Here is a 23,229-nt window from a genome sequence, read left to right on the forward strand (position 1 = left end):
GTTGAGCCTTCTGTACCCCCAGGAGAGAAGGGAAACACGGCTGCCGTGGGAAATACAGCTGTTGTCGGAAATGCATCTGCCACGGAAGTGCATCCAGTGTGGGAAATGCATCTGCCGTGGGAAATGCATCTGCGCTGGCCTCTGGAGCAGTCTCTGCAGGGGTGGGGAGAGTGAATCCCAGCCGTGCTTTCCTCCTGCCTCGCCTTTTGGCCAGGTTCATGGCTTTTGGCAGCTCCTGGTGCTTGTCTGGCCCTGGTTCAGCACAGGCTGGAGTGTCAAGCTGCCCCATGGCAGGGCTCCCAGCTCAGCTGTGCTCTGGGTTCTCCCTCAGCTCTGGGGAAGGCCCACACCAGCACAAATCTGAGAAAAATGGTCAAAACCGAACTGAAAGAAGTTAAAAGCCAAGGAATGTGACCCAGCAAGGCTTGGCTGATGGAATACAACAGCCCTGAGCCACTTGGAGATCTTTTTCCACCCACTCCCCCCAATTCCTCAGGGGTTTTCTGTTCCTGATTTTGACTTCTCACTTGGCTGCAGTGACGTGCTGAGTCTGAGCCAAACGTTTTCCAGGGAATCAGCTCATGGGCTGGAAATCACTATCCATTGTGGGTAGGGATGGAGGCTGGGGCAGGGGATGGGTGACTCAGGCCACAGGGCTCCCCCCCCCCCCAGCACCAGAAAAATGGGGCTAGAGCCAGCATCAGTCCTTCCCTTTTACAGTAATTAGTGGCTGACGAGTAGCTGGGCAGCTCAGGGTAATTCAGTGCTGGGAAGTGGTTGTAGCAGTCGGGAACTGAGCCAGCAGCTCTGGGCCCTGGGGAGGGGGAAGGATGGGGGAAGCACAGTCTTCATATCCTCATCCATGAACTGGGGGAACCCTCCCATCCACCCACCCGGGCTGGCAGGAGGGGATGAGAGCAAAGGAGCAGCTGAAGCACCAGGGCAAGGGGAGCAGGTCGGGGTGCACCAAGACAGAGGTGCCCAGGCCAAAGAGGCAAGGGCACAGGTGCTGGCACAGATGCTGGCCCTGGTCCTGCTGCAGGGGAGGCTGGAGGAAGCAAAGATGCTGACTGGAGCCAATTCCCACATGGGGATGCTCCCCAATTCCATAGGGTCATCCCCACAGGGATGGGTCAGGTTCACACAACCCCCTTGCCCAGCACAGCCCAACTAGCCTTCCCACCAGTGCAGCAATGGTGCTAGGCCTCTGCTGCCCACCCCAAGGCTGTACCTGCAGAACAAACCTGGCTCTAGCTGCCACCCCTCTGATCATCACATCACCAGCCTCTGTGGTTTGGTTTTTCTTCCCAGTAGTGGCTGAGCAACATTTTTCCCCAGATAAAGCCAGTTTCCTACCCCTGAAGTCTAATCTTTCCCACTCCCATGATCATTTCTCTGATCTCTGCAGCAGTCGTGACTCCTCTTGCCTTCCTCTGCCGAGACAGCAGTGATGAGACAGGATATGGCCACCCCTTCCCCCCAGGAAACTCAGCAGGGCTGCGTGGGGACAGGGAGCTGAAGCACCCTGTGAAGTGGCTCCAGGAGGGACCCCAGCTGCTGCCGGCCCCTGCACGGGGAAGGGAGGTGGCTGCCCAGGGCTGAAGAGCAGTGCTGGCTGGGGGAGAACAAGGCACCCTGTGTTCCCAGCGAGGCCCTTGTCACTGCCATGGGAGCTGCTGAAAGGCTGCTCTGTCCACTGGTGGGGGTGGGGGGGCTGCTTTAGCTGACCCCCCTAAAGTGGCAGCCCCAGGGCAGGGACTGCTGTGGGGACATCACTGGCCATGCTGGCCCCTTCCCTGCATCCCCTAGCATGGCACCCAGTCCCCAGAGGGTGCCATGCAGGGTGACCCCCCCAGACAAGCCCTGTTACCACAAAATTTGCCCAGACCCTCCCCAGGGCACCCCCACAGCAGGAAGGACGATAGCACCACAGCTCTCCACACACCCGACCCGTTTAATGGACATACAAGGTGGCTGTGCCCACTGCCCTGCCCACAGGGCCACGTGCCCCAGGGCTTCATCCCACAGTGGCAGCAGCAGGGCCCAGACTGAGCTGAGCCCCAGCAGAGCTGCAGAGGCGGCATCTCCCAGCTCACACTGCCTTTAGGCACCACATCCCTGTATCCCCGCGGTTCAACAGGAAACACAGCCATGAGTTCAGCCCTCCCTTCCCCACCCCTGCAGGTGCCAGAGGCTGAGACCTGCCAGCCCGCAGCACTGGGGAGCAGCCCCCAGCCCACTCACCACCCGAGCTGCAGCAAGCTCACACAGGAGGAAGGGACCCTGCAGGGACCCATGGCAGATGCAGGCACGTGATAGGTGGCAGCCTGAGGGTCACGGCTAGGGGGACACACAGGCACTGGGAGCGGGCAGGGCCTGGATGCCCTCCAGCCCCCCCATGACTATCCCCGGTCCCAGCCCGGCTGCTCTGGAGGGGCTGGGGGGGTTGGGCATCCCCCCTTTTCTGAGGCTGGAGCCATCAAGCAACAATGGGGGAGAAGGGCCGAGGCCGTGGTGAGGGTCAAGGGGAGGGGGTGTCAGGTCCATCTTAGCACCATGGTGGCGGGGGCAGTTGGGGGAGGGAGCCAGGGTCAGACCCACTCCTGCAAGGAGCGCTTGCAGTACAAGAGCATTCGGGGTGCGCCCTTCCTCTGCATCTGGACGATGACGTAGATGAGGCCCAGGATGCAGAGCAGCAGCACCAGCAGCACCAGCACCATGACCACGCTCATGGTGCGTGTGTACTCATCGATCTGCACCACCACGTCCACGTCCCTGCCCGGCTGGCCATCTCCCTCGCTGTAATCCTCATCTTCCTCTTCCTCCTCCTCACCTTCAGTCCCCCCATCCCCATCAGGGTTGAAGGGGGGTCGGTCCACATCGGGCCAGCGGGGATTGGGGTCTGGGACCAGCTCTGTGTGACAGCCCATGAAGTCCCGTAGGATGGATTTGGGATAGCCTGGCTCTGTCTTGAGACGCTCATTGTCGAACTTCCAGTACTTTGTGCCTCTGTAGAAGTAGGTGGAGGCTGGGGGAGAGAAGATAGAGACCAGGGGTAAGTGGGCGGGCACAGGACACTGCAGAACCTGGGCATCCCTGCAGATGCCCAAGACAGCAGGTTTTGCTGCAGGACTGGTGAAACCCTTCAGAAAGGGATTCACTGCTGACTCCCACACACTCTTTCCAGGTCCATCCCATGTGGCCGGGCTATCAGAGGGATAATCTGATCTCCAAGACCCCCACCACCCTCTCCTCCTCTACTCACAGGCATCCGGGCTGAGGAAGGCTCCCTTGGGCGAGGGAGGGATGCCCACCCAGACAGAGATGGGCTTTGGGTAGCCAGGGTCCACCGAGCGTGTGTCCTCGTTAAAGCGCCAGTATCTGGGGAAGGAGGTGGGGACTAAGTGACGAGCACAGGGGTCTCCACTGCCCAACATTCTCCCCCTGACAGGGGCCAGGAGGCAGCAGAGCAGGGAGAACCCCACAGACACTCACCTGTCCCCACGGAAGAAGAAGGTGTGTCCCGTGGGTTCCCACCAGACGGCCGTGTCAATGCTGTCGTAGGGGATGCCCTGCCCATAGGTGACCAGGGGCTGTGGGTACCCAGGCTCCAGGTTGGCCTCTCGGAAGAGCCAGTACCGGTCACCTAGAGGGGAAAGAGTTGGAGAAGAGGGATGAGAAGGTCCTGCCCAGCTGCTGTGGCAGGCGCACAAATGGACAGGGATAGTGGTAAATGCCTGTGGCCACCCTGACCCCTTGGGATCACATAGCAGCTGTGGCTGGGGAGGTGGGTCAGGATGAGGTGAAGCCAACCAGCTCTCAACAGCTTTGTGGGAGACACCGGGGTCTCGCTTCCACCTCAGCCCTCCCATCCAGCTTCCCTGCTCACCTTTAAAGAAGACGAACCTCCCGTCATGCCTCTCGTAGGCAGCATCAATGTCCCCAGGCAGGCCCCGCCAGAAGTGTCCGATGGGCATGGGGTAGTTGTCCAGCACCCGGTTGTGCCGGACCCTCCAGAACCACCGGCCCTGGAAGAAACAGGGTGTTGGCAGAGGATGGGGAAGCCACAGGGACACAGTCACCTTGCTGAGGGGTCCTCCCACCCACAGACCCACTACATCCCCAAGGAAGGGGCAGGAGGGGTCCTGGCAGGTACCTTGAATACAAACATCTCCCCACGCAGCACCGCCACCGTGTCGAAGTCCCCATCGCAGATGTCAGGGCCATACTGGTCAGGTTGGTCTGGGCTGCCAGGTTTGGGTGGTCGCTCTGGTTTCCCCGGAGGGGGAGGTTTAGGCGGTCTCTGGTCTGGCCTGCCAGGTCTCCGGGGTGTCACGGTGGGCAAAGGCTTGGTGGGCTGAGGGTGCCCATCTGCGGTACCTGGATTGGGCAGGTGAGAGAAGGGATGTGATGATGCAGACCAGCAGCACCTGTACCTCAGTTTCCCCACACACATGCCAAGAATCCCACCTCTGGGATGATCCCCCAACCAGCTCCTCACCGTAGAGCTGCTGGATGCCCTTGAGATCATCCTCAGGCAGCTGGAAGTTCTCTGTGTCCATCCACTGGTAGAAGGGTGCCATGATAGCACTGGGGTTGCTGGAGTGCTCCAAGCCCAGCGAGTGCCCCAGCTCGTGCACGGCCACCAGGAAAAGGTTGTTCCCTGCATGGAGAGACACCATCAGCAAGAGGGGGTGAAGAACATGACACAGGCAGACCCCTGGACCCAGCACCCTGCAACAGGGGTGCTCCAGTGGGGTTGACCTGCATCACCCATGGTGGACCTGCTCTCCCTACCAGTCCTGTCCACACCAGCACAGCTCCCCCCTCCACCCACAGTGGCCACCAGGCTCCTCTGGTCACCTTTACAACCTCCTTGGCCCTCAACTCACCAGACACATCCGCATTCTCCAGCGTCCAGGGCTCATCCAAGTCAAAATGCGTGTCCCCCCCCATACCAGGGCCGGGAAAATAGGCATGAGCCAAAAATCCCCCAAGGCCATCAAAGGGAGAGCTGTCTCCATGGAATCCAGAGGCAAAGAGCACCATGATGTCAGCCTCCTTCTTCCTTTTCTGCCGGATGTCCTCGTAGGCCACCTCCCGGAAAACCAGCGGCGTGGCTTGCTCCCACACCCGGAAAGCTCGTCGGACAGCCTCGTGTGAGTGGTACCGACCCAGCTTCTCCGTGTAGTTTTGGATGCTGGGGATACAGAATTCACTAGGGAAGGCCTGGAGCAGCACTCATTCCCTGAGGGGATCCATGGCTCTCCATGGGCTAGGGGAAGGGAACCCCTGGCAGTGTTGGGTACCTGAAGGTGAGGTGGCTCTGGCTCCAGCGCCGCCCTGTCAGCGCGTACCGCTTCCGACGCATGTTGGACTTCATCCGTGCTCCAAACTGATCCGGGACCCCACAGCGGGGACGTTTCATCCACCTGCCAGGAGGACACCGAGCCAGGGCTCAGCCCACCACAGCCAAGGTCCCTGAGGGGTTACAGCGCCCACAGACAGCGGGGACAATATCCTGACTGCCGAGGTGCAGCCCCCAAAAGGAGAGAAGCACCTCCCAAGGGGGACAGCACCCACTTTTCCAGGGGCCAGCAGAGCCCGAGGCTGTCAGAGAAAACCAGAGCCTGAGAGTGGAGCTGCCATCTGCTTGAACAAGGGGACAATGGAGAAACTCACGCCTTGGTCTCCTCGTCCAGGACGCCGGTGACGGTGATGCCGTAGAACTTCTGCATCTCCGCGAGCGCGGCGGAGAAGGTCTGAGCCGAGCGCATGGTGGACATCCGGCGGCTGGGCTGCGGCAGGTACCCGTAGAGCCGCAGCCATGCCTGGCCGGGAGAGCCGCGTGTCAGCCCGGCACCGAGCAGCCCCGGAGCTCCCCAACACCCGCTGGGGAAGGATCCCTCCCCCTGCCTGACTGTACCCCAGCCCCGCGTCCCTTCACAGGGCTGGTGAGTGCCAGCTGCCACCCCCGAGCAGGCAGCGCTGCGGCAGGAGGGCACAGGGCCCTGCCCTGCCCTGCAAGGTGGGGAAGCTGGAGATCTCGGGGGGCTGCTGCCGGATGGGCTGACTCCAGGGACGAGGCAGCTGGCAGGAGGCCAGGCTGCCTGCGGGCTGCCTGTGCCTGTCCTCCTCCGGAGGCGTCCCCTGGGAGCTGCTGAGGGATGTGAAGCCTGGGACCCCCACCCCGGCCTGCACCCACAAAGGGGCTTCTGTCCTGCGGGGCTGCAGCCCCAGGGCAGGGGGCAGGAGGGTGCTGGGGCGCGCCGGGGCTCTTCCTTCCTGCCCCAGCCTCCGCCTCCTCTTGTCTGCTTTAATTGCATTTTATTTTTATCTTTATTATTACTCTTTTGTAACTCTTTTTCTCCCCTCGTAGTTTTCATTTATATTTTCCAAATTAGGGGGGTTTTCCTTTTAATCTTTAAGCTTTTTTTCTAAATTCCTTCCAATTCTTTTTCTTTTTCCAAGTCTTATTCCTCTTCCAAGTCTTTTTCCTTTTCCAAGTCTTCTTCTCCAGGTTCTCCAATCCTTTTCCTAACCCAATTATTTTCCTATCCCAATTCTTTTCCTATCACTTTTTTTTCCCCCAAAAAAAATGGCTTAACATTTTAATTGCTAAAAACATTAAATCTATTAAATCCTTCTACCTCCACTCCCGTTCCCCCGGCAGGGTGGTGGAGCAGAGCCGTTATCAAAAGCCCTTTCACCCCCTCCCCCGCCGGGCACAAAGCGCTTCCTCCCCACACCCAGCGCCCGCCGCCCGCCGCCCCCGGGGACGACCTGCCCCCCACCGCCCCGTCCCCCGCCTGCACCTGCCCGGCCGGCGGTGCGGCGGGCCCGCAGGTGCCGGTGCGGCGGCCGGGGGCGCGGAGCCCCGGGCCCGTGGCTCACCTCGGCGTTGATCTCCTCGCCCGCCGCCCCCGCCAGCAGCACCAGCAGCACCACGAGCGGCGGGAGGCGCCCGCCCGCCCGCCAGGGGGCGCCGCCCCCTCCTGCCATTCCGCGCCGCCGCCGGGTCGCGGCTGCCGCGGCCGCGCCGGGCCGGGCCGGGCCGGGCCGAGCGCGGCGGTGTCGGAGCTACGCCGTCCTCATGGCCCGGGGCCGAGCCGCCGCGGGGGGCTGCGCACGGTGCATGGGAGGCGCTGCCAGGCGCGGCCCGTCGCCTCCCGGCCCGCCTTTTGTGCGTGAGGTCAGCACGGCGGCGCGCGGCACATGGGCGGCCGGCGCGGCGCGGCGGGGCCCGGCTCCGCTCGGCTGCCCTGCCGCGCTCTGCCCGCCGCCGGGAGCACCGGAGCGGCTGGCGGAAGGCGGGCGCGGCGGCGGCGGCGGCGGCGGGGAGCGGTGGGAGCGGGAGGGGCGGGGCCGGACCGCGGCAGAGGCGGGGCCGCGGCGGGGCGGGGCCGGCGGGGACGGGGCCGCCCCCCCGCACGTGTGTGCGCGGCGGGGCCGCGGGCAGAGCCCCCCGCACCGGGCCGAGCCCCCCGCACCGGGCAGAGACCTCTCCCCGGGCCGCTCTCCGCACCCGGCCCTGCCGGCAGCCGCCACATCCCCGACTTTGCCCCCACAGCCACCGTGTCCTGTCCCGGGGGTCTCTGACACCCGGTGTTACACAACCGGGTGCAGTGCCAGGCCCGGCTGGGGCCGGTGGTTGAGCATTAACCCGGGAGAAACCGGTTTCACTGAAGTCCCCGGGGGCTAAATATATCTCTGTTTGTTTTTCTTTCCCCCACAAGAAACTTATCTTGCAGATCCCCATCCCGGAAACTAACTGGCTGAAGACTTAACAGATTTTTTGTTAAGGACTTCAAAAGGCTGCTGGCAGCAGCAACTGGCTGCGATGCTCCCAGGGACACAAATCCCGACTGTATGGAGATGCTCCCACAGACAAAGCCACTCTCTGTGCCAGGACAGGCAGCACGGAGCTCACAGGGGCACTTACAGAAGTGGCCTCCTCCTGAAGCTTGCAGGAGCTGTGCGTGTCTAAAAGGAAACGGCTGAAATACACCACAGACACAATTTTATGACAGGAGGAAACAGATTTTTACTGCTCAGAAATCCTGGACAGACAAGGAATAAAAGATTCAGGGTATCACATCAGCATCCTGTTCCAGCTACCTGAGAGGTTGCAGCTGACCAACCCACAGTGACAAAAGGATAAAAAGGAGTTTCTCCCAAGGAACAATGTCCAGCCTGTGATCCCCTGGGTCATCATCCACCTGGGGTGCTGATCACACAAGGAAAAAGTGTGGAGCCTGGGCAGGAGCCGCCACCCCTTGACTCACCTGTGGGCACTGCCCTCCCAGCTCAGACAAACACTGACACTGTCCGTTCCAGGGCTCACCCACACCTGGCAGCAAGCTCTTGTTCTTTGGCAAAAGGATCAGACACTGAAATGTCTCTAAAGAGACAGCAGCAGTGTGAGAGGGACACAACATGACTCAGGAGCTTGTCTGAGCTGGCTTACAGTAGGAAAACACTCAGGGAAGAGGATACAGCTCCATGTCCTTCCTCTTGCTACTCAAAACATGCCCAGAGCCTCCCAACAATCTGGCAGTGCTACTTCCCACTGTGTGAGACACTCTCCCTTTAGTAGCAGCTTCCCACGCTACCTTCTTCCTCCTTCCCATAAGGCATCTATGGCTTTTGAAGATTTTTTTTTCTTATTTTTATTTTAAAAAATCAGCAAAATTAGCGACCGTGGGATGTCTGGAACCGCCAGTGCTGACTGCAGCACATCCAGCAGTGAGGATGAAATCTGCTACAAGCACACTTTTCTTCAGCCAGCAGCTCAAACTGGAAGTGGCCCGACTTGAGGCCACCAACGCCGCAGAGAAGCTGAGCAGGCAAGAAGAGCGCAGAGGTGCGTGACAGCCCACGCCATGCAGAGCTGTGCCACACTGCAGCCCTTGTTCCAGTGTAGGCTCTTTGAGGCTCCAAAAGGCACAGCCCCACCCGCCCCTACCTCAAGGGGAAGGAGAAGTACTTGTTCCCTGACTTGCAGCGGATTTGCTCCCATTGGATACGCAGCAGGAATGCTGACTCCTCAAACCCATCCACAATGTCCTGGAAAATAGAGGCAGGAGTCAGTACCAGTAGGGTGGATCTGCCAGAGGATGGAGTCGGCAGCTCCCTGTCAGAAGCAAGTCACAGATGAAGCCATTTGCAGCTGGAAACCTCTGACTTCCCTCAGGAGGGTGATTTAACTCATGCTTCCCCAAAAGCTTCTCACCTTTCAGCCCACTGAAGTTTGTCCTGCTCAGTTGAAGAGAATGTCCCATACTCCACCCCTGGCAGGGAGATGTGGCTGGACTCCAGCTCTGCCCTCCCCCTGCTCTCCACACCACCCCCTGTCTGTGGGGACACACCTGGAGCTCCCGCAGACACTGCCCTTCCAGCCTGCCAGACAGGTCCCCAACGCACCAGGCCAAGCTGATGTGGAACGATGGGTCCTGAAGGCAAAAAAAAACAGGGAAAAGAATGTGAGGGCTAAAGGAGGCTTTGCTCGATGCACAGAGCCACAGTGCAAGAACTGGCATGATGCTGCTGCCCTGCCTGGAGGGTGCCAAAGCTGGGAGTCCCCTCTGCCAACTCAACAGCTGCAGAGCTGATATGGACAGTGCTGGAGGCAAGAGGAGTCCTGGGCTTCCCACCCCAGCCCCTTTGGACACCAGTGGGCAAGGCTGCCTGGTTCCCAGCCTCTCTGTGCTCAACTCTGCAGCTGTGGGAGAATCTCTCAGGACTGGTTTTGGAGCAAGTGCATGGGTCACTTCTGAATAATCCACATGAACTCTCTGCTCAGCTCTAGACACAGACAAACTGGGCTCTGGCCCTTCAATATCCCAAACCTGTTCCCAAAGCTAGTACTAAGCAAAAAGGCTGGACTAATGCCCAAGAAAGCTGCCCAAGGCAAAGCCACAAGGATTGTCCTCAGTCCCATAGTGCCCATTCTATCCTAGGACAACCCTGTTTCCATGCACAGCAGGGCAGCCACTGCAACTGGCTCCTGTTTATTTGAGTGAACATGTCACAGGGAACCAGCTGGCATGTCCAGACTGGCAGGGGAGCAAGCAGGAACGCCTCACCTTGTAGAATGTGGGAAGGTCAAATTCCTCTAGAACGCTATCCACCTCCGAGACCAGCTCCAGCAGCTGGAAATGCCCAGCAGAGACCTCCAAGCCAATAAAAGTCCTAAAGAAAGGCAGGGAGAGACTGCAAGCACCCTTTCATGCTGCAGAAAGCACAGCCCTAAGAATACTTCATTCCTACTGGGCAAGTTCCCTACTCCCTAACACAAGGAAATCTGAGGAATGCCAGGTTTAAGCATCCAGGGATGCTGATTGTATTCTGAAGAAAAACAAAGGATGTGGTAGCAGGGAGAAGCAGGACTGGGTGATAAATCTTGTAGACTTACTAGATCAGCCTAGTACCTTTTGGGACATGAAAATCAGTTTTCTAGGCAAAGGATGCACTGGATGGGAATTTCAGCAGAGTGCCATGCCCATGCAGGAGCTGCATTAAAAAAGTGGAAGTTGCTGGAGAGGTTTTACAGTGTGAGAGGAAGCAGGGAATGGGAAGTACCAAGCTGGAGAGATGTGACAAAGAAGTCAGCACCTCCTCCAAGACTGTTGGGATGACACTTTCTAGAGTCATTTAGAGTCATCATTTCTTCCCCTCCAGGAGGGAAGCAGAAGATACAAGTGTCACCCAGGTTCCATATCCACTTTTTCCTACCCATGACTATCTTGGGCTGCCTTTCCCACCAGATTCAGCAACTTTCTGCAATTTTAATCACCTCTGCTTCGACATTCAAAAAAACTTAATTGCATTCCGTTGGAATCAGGCTTCTGAGCTGATGCCCAGGAGAATTAGCACCATCTCAGCTATTTCTCTCCAGCTCTTGGAAGACCTGCACTACAATTTCACGACTGGCACTGCTGCCAAAAGAGGTGGTCCCACTCTGCTCTCCCCAGGCTGTGCACGCCAGCTAACGAGACCAAAAGCTTGCAGAAAATCAGTGCCAAAGCTAAAAATTTGTGCAGATGGCTGGGGAAAGGTGTGAAATGTCTGGAGATGATCTGGAGGTGATCACATACTGTGTTGTGACACAGCCCAACTGTAGGACAGGCAGGGTGACACTTCCCATCCACCCAGCACCTTGCTCAGACTTCTCCTGGGGCAGGCAGGCTGCTCCACTGTGCACTCACCTGGTTTTGTTCTGGTTGGTGTAAACCTTCACTTGGTCAGCCACGCAGAAGAACCTGAAATAAGAAAGATCCTATTTCAGCTGCAGGGAAAAAAATTAAAAAGGAGAAGATGAGGAGGGGCCAGGATTGTTATCAAGCCATGGAAAGATACAGGCAAATATATGCTGCAATCGGACCAAATTGGTGCAACCAGAACCTCTTGGGACTCAGATTAATTAATTCCCCTCCTATGTCCAGCTGTCCAAAGCCTGACAGTGACAGAAGTCCTGAAGCAGCTGATGCTCAGCCAGTGCCTGAGCCAGATGTAAGCAACAAAACCATCCATGGTTTAGGGGATGGCACAGCTCTGGCCTGATCCTGGAAAACCAAAACCTGATCCCCAGGGCTTTAATGTCCTGCCAGCACCAGCTGCCAGGGACACCTTAGGGCGTGGAGGCTGGCAAAACACGGATCCCGAGGGCAGAGGAGGGGTGTGAGGAGCGCTCTGCCGGGGCTCTGCCAAACCCACCTGTGGAAGGCGGCCAGGCGCTCCCTGAGGGAGCGAACGAAGGGCTCTATCCAGTGGTAGCGCAGCACCACGCACTGCGAGAGGCTCAGGTGGAACTCCTCCATGGCAGCCAGCGACGGCACGTAGGTGCGGGCGCGGGACACCAGCAGCTCCAGCAGCTCCAGGAACTCCTCCTGGGCAATGTCTGCGGGGCAGCGCCGTCAGAGGAGCCGCGGATCGCCGCCGGGACCGGCGGGACCCGGGGGCGCAGCGGCTGAGGTCCGTCCCGCCATCCTCCCGGACCCACGCCGGTCCCGGTGCCATCCCGGTGCCGGTGCCGGTGCCGGTACCTACAGGGCAGGTAGACGTGCGTGGCCCAGTTGCCCCGCTCGTGGGGGAAGCCGCGCACGCGGCCGCCGTGCCGGGAGCTGTCATCGCTCACGGCCTCCTCCGGGTCCGGGTCTCCCGGCAGGCCGGCGGGCACTGGCAGGCGGGGGCGGCCGGCGCTGCGGGACCGGAGCGGGGTGAGAACGAGGAAGAGGAGGAGGAAGGCCGCGCGCTCCCGCCGCCTCCTGCGCGCTCCCGCCGCCGCCACCCCACCGCACCCACCTGGCCCCTGGGGGTCCCTGCGCGCCGCCGCCCCGGCTCCCCCCTTCCTCCTCCTGCTCCTGCTCCTCCTCGGAGCTGCTGTAGCCCACCAGCGCGGCGCTCATGGCCGCGGCACCCGCCGGCACAGCCCGCTCCCCGCCGCCGGCGGCCGCGCAGTTGCCGGCGCGGCCCGGCAGGGGGCAGCACCCGCCGCGGCCGCCCCGCCTCCTCCGCCGCCGCCGCGGCCGCCCCGGCCCGGCCCGCTCCGCTCCCTCCGCTGCGCTCCCGCCCGCCACTCGCTCCCTTCCCTCCCTCCCCTCCTCCCTCCCGGCTCCCGCCTCCACGCCAGCGCGGGGCTCGGGCGCAGCGCGCAGGCCGCGGCCCTGCCGCCGGCGAGGCCTCCTCCCGCCGTAGGCGATCGGCCCGGCCGCCGCCGCCACCGCCCTTTGTGTGCGCCTCGCCGGGGCGGGGGCGGCCCCGGGTGGGCAGCGACCCCCTGCACCCGAGCCCAGCGCGGGGCCTCTCGGCGCGGCGGCGGTGAAGGCCTCGGGGCGCCGTCCCCGCGCTGCCAGCGGGGCCGCCCGATGGGGAGCGGCGAGCGGCGGGCCGGGCCTGGCCGCGGGCTGCGGCGGCGGCGGCTGCTGGTGGCCTGCGAGCTCCCCGGCCGCCCCCGCGCCCCGCGGCCCTGAGGCGGCCCGGGCCCGGCGGGAGCAGCCGGGCCATGCCGAGCAGGCCGCCTCGCCAGTTTGAAAGTACCTCTGCGCTCCCGACCGCGCTCCCTAAATGGTTGTCGCTTCCCACCTCCCACGGAGGGATGAGTTAGGCTGGAGCTGGCGCCGACGCGGGTCCCCGCGCAGAGCCCTCGGTAAGCCAAGGTTGGTATCGCTCTCCCCTGCGAGGGGCACAGTCTTCCCTCGCCGCTAGCCCGGGGTGCGTCGCCGGTGGGTTCATCTGCCACGGCTGGCGATGTGCGCGGGGGAGGGTGGCACCGGGCTGGGCTGAAGTTTGGTGTCCCGCCGAGCTCGGGTGCAGGTACCGGCGCTGCGAGCCCTCGCTTCGTCAAGGAGGCATCCTGCGTGCCGGCAGGGCTGCGATGGGGCCTCTGGAGGCTTTACTGCCCCAAATTGTGGTGGGGCTCAACCCAGTCTCAGCTGAGTGCCGGTGGAGGTAGGGATGCTGGGGAGTGGGATTCTCTCGTGCTCTTTATTGCATAGTTTTAAACATAAAAAATATTGTTGTGGTAGACCAAGGATTTCCTTACCCTGGGGGCAGGTGGTTTGACACAGACATGGGGTTGCTCTTATGGGGCTGGGGGCTCAAGGCCCAGGAGTGTTGGTGGCTGCTGCCCACCAGGGCTTGCACCTTCTTCTCTTTTGAGGTGTGTTGACTCTGTTGCTGTTTGCTGCTTGCTGGTGGGTCTTTAAGTTGGTGCCAGGTTTTATTTGGACATCTCACTTTTCAGTGAGCCTGATGATGCTCTGTAGCAAGGCCAGGCTGCAGCTCTGGCATAGGTTTGTTGGCTTCAGTGTACTTTTATTACATGGGTTGGTAGGAGGTTTAGCTAAGCCACTGCTTTAACTCTGCTTTTATCTTCACAGAGTGATCCCTGTGTCTGAGGATAGGATAACACTGAGGGCAAATATTCTCCTGAGCTCTCTGGCTCTTCCAGTCTACAAGCGCTGCCCAAAGAGGGGGAAATGCTTTGCATGCATCCCTTGGGTAATGGGCTCGATATCCAGGCTGGAGGAAGAGCAGAACCGTTTCACAGAGCTGTTTCATTTTAGGATGTGTAAAATCTAACCCAGTAGCTTCTTGATTGCACGTTGTTTGGTGCTGCCTGTGCAGAGAGACCAATGTTCTGGGACAATGCCACAGCAGTGCTGGAGATCCAGTGACCACTCACTGCTGAGCTGAGCAGGCCCTGGGCAGTTGTGCTGCCACTCGTGAGAGCACAGCACCCAAACGTGTGCCCGGCTGTGACTGAGCAGAGCCCAGCCCTTTCCAGGCTGAGAGCTCCTTGTCCCAGGCCCTTTGCACAGCAGCAAGTGCGGCTCAGGTTCTACATTGGCTTCCTGATAGCTTTGCAGGGATGCAGGAGAGTTCTCAAAGAGAGCCATGGGAGAAGGTTGATAGAGAATTGCCCACGTTTCTTCTAAGACCTGACATGAGCTGTCTTCTTTCTTGCAGAGAGAGCTGCTCCCTGGGTTGCATCCTGTACCCCTCGCAAGTGTGAGCACATCACAGCCAGCACAGAGAAGGGCCTCCTCTCCTCTTCAAGGCACTTGCCTCTGGCTCCTGTTCCTTTGTCCAAAAGAAGGAAAAGCCAGACTAAATCAGTCCATAAAGAACCTGTGCTGGTCTAAGGAGGAGGCTCTGGAGTCTCTTCGCCGCTTTTCTTCCCAGGATCCTGGCTGTGGGCTGGATTTTCTGGTCTCAACTTGAGGAGATCATTTACAGGGAATCAGGATCTCAGAATCTTTTGGTCTTGCTTTTACTTGAACCCTTTCATCCGGGAAGCTGAAGCTATCACTGCTAAAATCCCATTTTTTTTCCCAAGCATGTCAGAAAGCTGGCAGCAGCAACAGCAGCAACCACAGCAGCCGCCGCCACCGCAGCAGCACCACGCTGGGGCAGCCGCCCTCCCAGAGCACTCCATCCCTCCCAGCACTGACAACCCCCTGGGCTGTGCCGTGTACGGCATCCTGCTCCAGCCAGACCCTGGACTGCAGCACCAGCACGCCCCCATCCAGGCTGGAGAGCCGTCCCACAAGTGCGGTGTGTGTGGCCATGACCTCGCCCACCTCTCCAACCCCCATGAGCACCAGTGCTTGCCAAGCCATGACCGCTCTTTCCAGTGTACCCAGTGCCTGAAGATCTTCCACCAGGCCACGGACCTCCTCGAACACCAGTGTATCCAGGTGGAGCAGAAGCCTTTTGTGTGCGGGGTTTGCAAGATGGGCTTCTCCCTCCTGACCTCGCTGGCGCAGCACCACAACGTCCACAATGGCAACGCCATGAAGTGCTCTATCTGTGAGAAAACCTACAAGCCTCCCGAGGTAGAGCATTCACAGCCTCTCGACCCCTCGGAGAAGCCCTACAGCTGCTCCATCTGTCAGAAAACCTTCAAGCACCTCTCGGAGCTGTCCCGGCACGAGCGCATCCACACGGGTGAGAAGCCGTACAAGTGCACGCTGTGCGACAAGAGCTTCAGCCAGTCCTCCCACCTGGTGCACCACAAACGGACGCACAGCTCGGAGCGGCCCTACAAGTGCACGGTGTGCGAGAAGACCTTCAAGCACCGCTCCCACCTGGTGCGCCACATGTACGCGCATTCGGGGGAGCACCTCTTCAAGTGCAACGTCTGCGAGCTGCACTTCAAGGAATCCTCGGAGCTGCTGCAGCACCCCTGCACGCCCAGCGGGGAGCGGCCCTTCCGCTGCGGGGAGTGCCAGAAGGCCTTCAAGCGTCCCTCGGACCTGCGGCAGCACGAGCGCACGCACAGCGAGGAGCGGCCCTTCAAGTGCGACCTGTGCCAGATGAGCTTCAAGCAGCAGTACGCGCTCATGCGCCACCGCCGCACGCACAAGGCCGAGGAGCGCTTCAAGTGCAACCTGTGCGAGAAGGGCTTCGTGCAGCCCTCGCACTTGGTGTACCACCAGCACGTGCACGGCATAGAGAACCTCTTCAAGTGCAACGTGTGCCAGAAAGGCTTCAACCAGTCCTCGGAACTGCTGCGGCACAAGTGCGTGCAGAACGCGGAGCGGCCCTTCAAGTGCGCGGTGTGCAACAAGTCCTACAAGCGGGCCTCGGCTCTGCAGAAGCACCAGCTGGCCCACTGCGCCGAGAAGCCGCTCAAGTGCACGCTCTGCGAGAGACGTTTCTTCTCCTCCTCGGAGTTCGTGCAGCACCGCTGCGACCCGGCCCGCGAGAAGCCCCTCAAGTGCCCCGACTGTGAAAAGCGGTTCAAGTACGCGTCGGACCTGCAGCGCCACCGGCGCGTGCACACGGGCGAGAAGCCCTACAAGTGCTCCTCCTGTGAGAAGGCCTTCAAGCAGCGCGAGCACCTCAACAAGCACCACAGCGTGCACGCCCGGGAGCAGCAGTACAAGTGCATGTGGTGCGGGGAGCGCTTCCTGGACTTGGGTCTGCTGCAGGAGCACAGCGTGCAGCACACGGCCGAGGGTGCCTACCAGGTGGCTGCCTGCTTGCCGTGAGCCTCCCGCCCCGCCGTGGCTTTCAGCTTGCATGGGACGTCCCGAGCCTCGGCCATCCCTTCCCTCTCCTCGGTTGTTGGCAACCTCCAGGGGGTGTGGGGGAAAGGGGGGGCACGGTGTGTGGGCAGGTAAACTTTCCTCTGGCCTCAGATATGCCACCTGTATCGAAGTAGCAACAGATGACGTGGACATCTCAAAGGGGTGGAAAGGAAAGGAGAGAGGTGGAGAGAGGAAGCTATGCCTGTAGATGCCTGGTGTTCCCTGGACTGTAGTTTGTGCTGTACCTGCAGTTCCAGTCCTGGGAGCTCAGCTGTCTGTTGCAAGCACCAGCTCTTTGCGTGCAGCCTTTTTCCCCTGTCCTGCCTGGCAGGGTTGGTGGGGAGCATTGGGTGACTCTCCTTCTGGAGAGGGTTTAGGAGCAAGGCAGAACCAGCCCTCCCTTCTCCCAGAGTGTGCTGCTTGCGATAGAGATGGCAGGTTTCTGCTGCTCTGGTCTCCCAACTTGGTCCAGGCTCAGTTGAGGACATCATTTCAGATGGTTAATGTTGATTGACTGCCCCAATCTCCCCTGCTCTCCCTCCTTCTAGAGTGTTGAAGGGGAAAAGCCATGGGGCTTCACAGCTCCAAAAAGCACTTTGGCATTGCTGCTTTTGCAGTCGCTGGCTGTCACACTCTGCAGGGGTTCTGAGGGAGCCTGCCTGCCCCCTGTCCCTGCCAGCTGCGCAGGGAGCTGTAGGAAGCTGCCACCAGAAAGCATGGCAAGGAACATTGGGACAGTCTGCCTGGGAGGAGGTCATGGATTCTCCCTCTCTGGAGACATTCAGATCCCACCTGGACATATTTCTATGTAACCTGCTTTAGGTGACCCTAACTTAGCAGGGGGGTTGGACTAGATAAATCTCCAAAGGTCCTTCCAGCCCTAACAGTTCCATGACTCTGTTACAGCATTCATACCCTGCTCCCAGCTTCATTCAAGAGCTGCTTCCCAAGGGACTTAGCCTCCTCCTGCCTTGCCTTCAGCCCCTTGAGCACCCCTTGGGCTGACTGTGGTACCTCCAGCAGGGTCAGGCAGTGGGCTGTCACAGCTCCAACACTAAGGGGTGAGATGAACACTACAATAACCTACAACTGCATAGGTGTTACCATGGCCAGCAGTAACCCACGGCACGTGCCAAGGGCTTGGTGTCTGATTTACTGGAGGAACCAGAGTCAGGAGAATCCTTTATGGCCCGCAGGCTCAGCTCCATGGGGAGAGCAAAGTTAGCAGTGGGTAAAGGAGAAGTCTATTTTTTCCCATCTTGCAGGAGTCCTGTTTTATCCCTTTGCCCTTTCTTTACCTCGTCTGTATTCTTCAGGTTTTGCACACTTGTAAACATCACTTAAAAATAAATCTCCCCTAGCAAGGTTGATGCAGCCTCAGGTGTTTTCCTCTGCAGGAATCTGCTGGCTTCTCATGTCCAAGAGATCCATTACATGTCAGTTAGATGCCTTGGAGGTTGAAGATGTGCCTACTAGGTTGTCCCTCAGCCTTCCCCCTCCATCTTTGGAGGTATTGAGTATCCATCTGTGGAGAAGTTTGGTCCCTGGCTGGATGAGGTCCTGAACAACCTGCTGTAGCTGACCCTGTGCAAGCAAGGAATTGGACCTGGGGGTGTTCAGAGGTCCCTGCCAGCCTCAGCTCATCTCTGGTGTTGGCTGGTGCTCCTGTTGTTGTAGGGAGCAGCAGCCAGGGTGTTGCCCATGTGCTGCACGAGTGATAGGACAAGGTTAATGACTGTTGTCCATGGCAAGTGTAGACAGATTAACCTTGCAGAGAGTTGGATGGGCCTGCACCCCTGTTGGGGGACACTTGTCAGAAAGGGGGAGAAAGGCTTTAGTTTTCCATTTCCAGCACGGTGAGGGAGAGCAGGATGCATTTTGAGGGGCTGGGACAGGGCAGTGACAGGTTAGACCCTGGGGCTGAGTCTTCTTCATGTGCAACTTTAAGGAGATTAAAACAGACTGTGGTCTCTGCTGCCCAAGGAAGAGGGACCCATGATGGTTATCTTACTTTGTGCTGCCTCAAAGATGTAGAACTTCCTTCCAAGTTTTCCATCTGTGTTTCTTTTTCCTCTTTTTTTGTTTTACCTTTTTTTTTAAACAGTTTGTTAAAATTCATTAAAAATACTGTATAGTTTAACTTGATGTCATACTGAATCTTTAAAAAAAAAGGAGATGTGGTAACTTGGATTTTTAAAGAGCTCTTTAGTTCTAGGTAACTGGTTTTTGCTGTTTAATATGTAGTAAGTTCAGTGTATGCTTTACTGTAGGAGTAAAAGAGAGTCCAAACAAAGGAAGGCTAATCCTGTCTTTACAGAAGGGCTTGGTGGTGGTGGAGGCTCAAATGTGGGACCAGATGAGGACTGGCACCCACCTGAACCGTTGCTCTGTTCCTGCCTTGGGCCATGGTTCCTCTGCTCTTGCCCAGCGCAGCTGCTCAGTGGTCACTGGCAGCCAGGATCAGTGCCCAGGGCTCAGAGCTTGCAGAGAGGCTCATCTTTGCGAGGGGGAGGGTGTGAGACAGAGTCAGCTGCAGCCTCCACGGGCTGTTGTGGCTCTGCTGTTTCTTCCTGGAGCAGCAGAGGAGGGTTTGGAGCTGGCCGTGCCCTGCTCTCTTCCCTCCCCAGGAGCCTGGGGGAGCTGCCTGGGTGACTGCCTGGCACTTGGAGCAGAGGAGGGTGGTGCTGAGCCCCAGACACAGCTCCACACTATGCAGAGCCATGGGGCTGCCAGATCCTGTCCTCTCGATGCAGCTGGACACTGGGACTATTGGGGGGTGTGCTGAGCAGCTGGGAAAGCCCAGTGAGGAGCTATGGCTCTGCCTAGGATGTGGCAATGGCCAAGCAGTGCCCTGGGCAGAGGGACTCATCAGGGCTGTGTGCATGGGACCCCATGCCAGGGAGAGAGTGGATGCTGTGGGGAGCTTGGCAGCATTTAGCCCAGGTCCAGGTCATCAGCTGGTGAAGAGGTGCCTCCAGGTTCAAAAACATCATGGTGCAGGATTAGAACATCATTATTAGGCCTGGCTGTGAGTCCATGGTGACTCAGTCTCTTGTTTCATTTGCTGCCCCGCAGCAGCCCAAATCCAGCTGAAGCCCGTGGAGAACATGCAGCTGGAGCTTGCTGTGTGGGGTGGGCACTGAGTGGCCACAGAGAGCTTTGGGTATATTTTTATAGGAGCATTTTCCAGTTGGAAGCAGCAGTGTTGCCTGCAGGGGTGGGGGAAGCAGGTCCACCTCCATTGCTGTGCCTTTAGGTCGTGTTGTGTCCAGTGAGGTGGGAGGAGGTGGAAGTAGCAGGAGACACAGGAGTGTCAGTAGCACTGTGCTGCTGTGTGGGGAGGCACAGGCTGGCCTGGGAGCTGGTGTCCCTGGGGCATCACACTCAGGGCTCTCTCCTGACTGCTGGCCTTTCCTTTTCAAACCAAAGAGCAGCTGGGGCCAAAGCCCGCTGGGGAGTGAACCATGTCTCTGCTGTATACCTGTTGCACTTCACTTCTGGTGTTTATTTCAAGCAACTTTCAGGCTCCAGCCTCTGCTTGGCCTCTTGCATTCCTCACTGCCCTGCAGCAGCCCAGAGAGTTGCTGTGCTGGAGCTGGTGTGCCATCAGCCCCGTGGCAAGTGCTTGAAGCAGTTCAAGATGTGGCTGGCAGCCCACCTGAGGATGCTGTGGGACTGGGAAGAGGGGGGTGTCTCCCAAAGGGTGGTTCTCCTTGGCAGGCAGTCTGAGCAGGTGGAGAGGAGGGTTAGGTTGGGCAGAGGTTGTGTGGGTGTTCTCCAGGACATAAGTCCTGCTCTCTAGGCCTGCTGTTCCTCTGGCTTCCTGGGTCCAGAAAAGGTAGTCTGTAACTTGGGCTTTTGCTGATCTTCACTTCCCCTGATCCTGCCTATAGGATGCCTTTAGCTGTCTCAGCCCCTTCCCTTCCACAGCTTATACTTTTAAAATACATTCTCAGCTTCTTTTCTTTGTTCAGTTCTTTATTTGTAAGCAGTGGTTTGTTTTTTATTCCTTCTTCCATACTGATTGTGAAGTCACTTCCTTCCCACCTCTCTCTGCTCTCCCCAGCCCCAAATTCCTTTCCCAGGCTGAGGCTGGGTCCTGGTGATACCAAACCACTGGTGGTGAGATCAGGTGTTCAGCACCTGAGTCTTGCTGGAATCCAGTGGGTGCTTCTGGTTCTTCCCCACAGCAGGCCATCCATTTCACTGGGCATGGGCAATGCCTGTGACCTGGCAGCTTGGCATGGGATCCTGCCCATGCTCTGACAAGTGAATCCAAGCCAGGACCAGAGCCAGAGCAGAGCTGTAGGAAATGGGGGCTGGGGTGAGAGCTGCCATTCCCATCTCCAAGGCTGGGGATTAGGTCGGTGAAGGGCTGTCAGACATTCCTGGGGAGATGTCCTGGCACTGGGGTGGGCTCAGGCAGTGCAGTTGGTTCCCCTGGGAGGGCTGTGCAGCAGCTGTGTGCATCAAGCAGGCAGCTGAGCTGAGTTAGCTGTGGCAGGGACACCCCTGGGGCCATGGGGATGCTCAGGTGGCCATGCCAGCTCTCTGGTGAGCAGATGCCATCTCTGCAGTCTGGGTGGGAAGATTTTCACGCTCTGGTCTTGGGGCCCATGTACTGAACTGGGGGACAAAGGGGAAGGCACCCTCTGACAGTTTTGGGACCATCTCTGGGCATTCAAGCCTGCCTTTGCAGGGGGAAAGGAGGGAGGAGAACTCTTTCTGCACTTCCCTTGGGTATTTACCATCAACTCCAGGCTGCAGCTGAAGCTTTACCATTAAAAAATAGGCAAAACCCTCTTGTTATACTTCAGAGTTTGACTCTTTCTCCATTGGGTGGTGAGTTCACCTGTGGGAAGGTTCCTGTGCATGCAGGTGAAATGCTTAGATTCAGTAAGGGCAGGCCAGGGAGGTTTGGGGCTGCAGCTCCCCCCAGGCCCAGGTGAGCACCCAGCTCTCCCCAGCTGCCTCTGCAGCACCTCCTGGCAGCTGCCCCTGGCACTTTCTGGATGTGAAGATGCTGCTCTCACAGCGTGCCTGGGATGCTCTGTGGGGAGAGCAGGACCACAGGTGGCAGCTGGACCGTGGGCTTGTTTCTGAGTGCCTCCAAGCCGTGGATCTGAGGGACTTCATGGTCAGGGAGATTCTTGGGCACCTCCCAACCTGTGTTCGTGACTCGGGCAGAGTACCCGGGGCTGTCAGGAGTCACAGCCGAGGTTGCTGAGGTTTGTGTGGCTTGCAGTGCCTTTAACACTGCTCTCCATGTGTTTCTAAGATGATACTCCATGTATGTGTGTATATATATTGTAATAACACATCCCGCTCTTCTGTGTGAGTGTCAAATGGTTTTGCTTTACTAATAAATTTATAGTTATTTATACCTTCCTGTGGGTGTGTAAGGTTTCTGGAGTGGAGGCCATGTGCCAAGCGCTGCCTCCTCATCTGTCGTTGTGCATCTGTCTGGCTCTTCTTGGGGTTTTTTCATGTTTTCTTTCTTTCCCCTGAACTTTTTCAAAGTAGAATTGATGGTTCATCTTCCTGGTAACCAGAAGATGCAGGATACAAGCAGGCTCCCCAGGGGCTGAAAGCAAACACAAGCAGAGTATGCTGAGTGGTTTTGGCCCTGCTAGAATTGGAAATGATCCCTCCCCAGGGCAAAATTCCTCCCTGGGAGCTTCAGGGCAGGAGCAGGCAGGAATCTCTTCCTGCCAGAAGGGAGCAGCTGTTCAGGGGGCAGAAGCTGCTGCATGTTGTGCTCTGGGATCCCAGCCCCACATACAACTGTTCAAGCTTTTCCTGAGGGTTTGTTTTGCATCCCCCATCCGGTGATAGCAGGAGAAGAGCCTGCGACAGAGCTGCTGGGGCCACGCAGGATGGGTACCAGGATGGAGACACCCATGGAGCCAGGGAGGGAGGAAGCAGGTCAGGGAGCTCTGGGCATGCAGAAACAGGCTGGACATTGGCCACAGAAGCCATGTTGGCACCTGGATTCCAGGGTGTCATTGTGGCCAAGATTAGGGGCAGTGGGAAAGGCTGGCAGTCGTGCAGGGCTGGAGGTAAACGGATCAAGCAGCAATTGGCAGGCTCAGCAAGGGGAGGCTTAGCCCAACCCAGCACAGATTTGCTGTGGTTGCTCAGGAGCTGGGGCAGAGCTGTGGGTGGAGCACCCTTGGCACATCACCTTGTGTCACCCCAGGGTGACAGCAGCTCCACTGCTGCTCCTCGGCACATCCCTGTGCCCCTGCCCATGGGTGAGACCCCTGCCCTCCCCACAGCGCTGCCGGTGAGTGCCCGCGGTACCTTTGGTGGCTCCGGGCAGTTTGAGGGTGCTCAAACCTCTTTGATTTTGGGTTTTGTTTTGTTGTTTCTTGTGTTTGCGGCACCCTGCACCAAAGCCAGGCAGGCTGCTGGAAGCCGGGGCACTCAGGACAGCTGAGTGCCGGTAATCCCATTTGCAGGCAGCGCAGGGCTAATCCCGCAGAGCCCTGAGCCGATTGGGGTGGCCGGGGGGCAGTGGCGAGCTGCGGTGGCCGAGGGAGCCCACGCGTCCCAGGGTGGCTTCCCGGGGAGGCAGTGCTGAGCCTGCGGCGGTAAGTGGCAGCGATGGAGGCGAGGGATGCGGCCGGGAGCTCTGCAGGGCCGCCTCTCCCATGGCAGGGGGTCTGGGGATCCGAAAGAGCCGGGGGATGAG

At 58.8% G+C, this 23,229-nt stretch overlaps 3 protein-coding genes across 8 annotated transcripts; 1 reads left to right on the plus strand and 2 right to left on the minus strand.

The window, feature by feature from the left end:
* Window positions 1–1,943: 1,943 nt before the first annotated feature.
* Window positions 1,944–7,344, minus strand: MMP15 (matrix metallopeptidase 15). The gene is made up of 10 exons (XM_084214979.1): window positions 6,895–7,344; window positions 5,683–5,831; window positions 5,310–5,432; window positions 4,893–5,200; window positions 4,502–4,663; window positions 4,157–4,380; window positions 3,890–4,028; window positions 3,496–3,646; window positions 3,266–3,381; window positions 1,944–3,028 (listed from the first exon to the last, which is right to left on the minus strand). The coding sequence occupies exons 1-10, from the start codon at window positions 7,000–7,002 to the stop codon at window positions 2,592–2,594; spliced, it is 1,917 nt and encodes a 638-aa protein (XP_084071105.1). The 5' UTR covers window positions 7,003–7,344; the 3' UTR covers window positions 1,944–2,591.
* A 747-nt stretch (window positions 7,345–8,091) lies between these two features.
* Window positions 8,092–12,435, minus strand: USB1 (U6 snRNA biogenesis phosphodiesterase 1). 6 transcript variants are annotated; one of them, XM_084215043.1, is made up of 8 exons: window positions 12,304–12,435; window positions 12,049–12,200; window positions 11,716–11,899; window positions 11,208–11,261; window positions 10,086–10,191; window positions 9,369–9,452; window positions 8,966–9,066; window positions 8,092–8,838 (listed from the first exon to the last, which is right to left on the minus strand). In XM_084215043.1, the coding sequence occupies exons 1-8, from the start codon at window positions 12,405–12,407 to the stop codon at window positions 8,670–8,672; spliced, it is 954 nt and encodes a 317-aa protein (XP_084071169.1). In that variant the 5' UTR covers window positions 12,408–12,435; the 3' UTR covers window positions 8,092–8,669. The 6 variants fall into 6 exon arrangements, with proteins under 6 accessions (XP_084071169.1, XP_084071170.1, XP_084071172.1 ...); XM_084215044.1 differs by lacking the exon at window positions 9,369–9,452; XM_084215046.1 differs by having other exon boundaries at window positions 8,702–9,066.
* Window positions 12,436–12,550: 115 nt separating this feature from the next.
* Window positions 12,551–21,868, plus strand: ZNF319 (zinc finger protein 319). Its single transcript, XM_084215477.1, has 2 exons — window positions 12,551–13,157; window positions 14,470–21,868. Exon 2 carries the CDS (start codon window positions 14,841–14,843, stop codon window positions 16,494–16,496), a length of 1,656 nt encoding a protein of 551 aa, XP_084071603.1. The 5' UTR covers window positions 12,551–13,157; window positions 14,470–14,840; the 3' UTR covers window positions 16,497–21,868.
* Window positions 21,869–23,229: the final 1,361 nt, after the last annotated feature.

Source organism: Fringilla coelebs, assembly GCF_963513975.1.
Source record: "Fringilla coelebs genome assembly, chromosome: 14".
Taxonomy (NCBI): domain Eukaryota; kingdom Metazoa; phylum Chordata; class Aves; order Passeriformes; family Fringillidae; genus Fringilla; species Fringilla coelebs.